This window comes from Nannochloropsis gaditana (assembly GCF_000240725.1).
Source record: "Nannochloropsis gaditana CCMP526 unplaced genomic scaffold scaffold117, whole genome shotgun sequence".
In the NCBI taxonomy this organism is placed as follows: domain Eukaryota; class Eustigmatophyceae; order Eustigmatales; family Monodopsidaceae; genus Microchloropsis; species Microchloropsis gaditana.
In genome coordinates this window covers 48176-48592 of record NW_005803836.1, presented here as the reverse complement: position 1 = coordinate 48592, position 417 = coordinate 48176, and the positions used below count along the sequence as shown (strand labels likewise).

At 54.4% G+C, this 417-nt stretch overlaps 1 protein-coding gene across 1 annotated transcript in view; it reads right to left on the bottom strand.

The window, feature by feature from the left end:
* Positions 1–90: 90 nt before the first annotated feature.
* Positions 91–417, bottom strand: part of NGA_0557500 (uncharacterized protein) — a gene marked incomplete at both ends in the record, with an annotated part of 538 nt that continues 211 nt past the window's right edge. The window contains one exon of the mRNA XM_005855740.1: positions 91–174. Coding sequence (XP_005855802.1) covers positions 91–174 — 84 coding nt within the window. The remainder of the gene's footprint in view (positions 175–417) is intronic.

The window sequence follows — 417 nt, the reverse complement described above, 5'->3', positions numbered from 1 at the left end:
AGTCCGGTAACGGCGATGTTTCTAATCACGTTCCTTGCCAAGAAGGGGAGGTCATAACTTTGTGCCGGTTCCCAGCACTCAAATGACAATTTACTCGAATACCTTGCCCTGGTCGCCTGAGAGTCGGCACAAGCGGGGCACTAAACCCGCCTCCACCATGCCCCGCCGTCCTTCCTGCATCGACGGGGAAAAGGGAATACCACGTCAGCCGTCATGCTTTTGGAATTTACACAGAGCCGAAGATCTTTCTGACGCGGGTATGCCCGCCTTTTGGGCCTGCCTCTGGTATTCTCCTCCATTATCATCCTCCTTCGCCCCTGTTTCCCCTCCGCACAGGGCAAGATCTGGACACGACGCTTTGTAAATGGCCTTCTTGAACCACAAATGCGGCCATGGTCATTCACCATGACTTCGTCC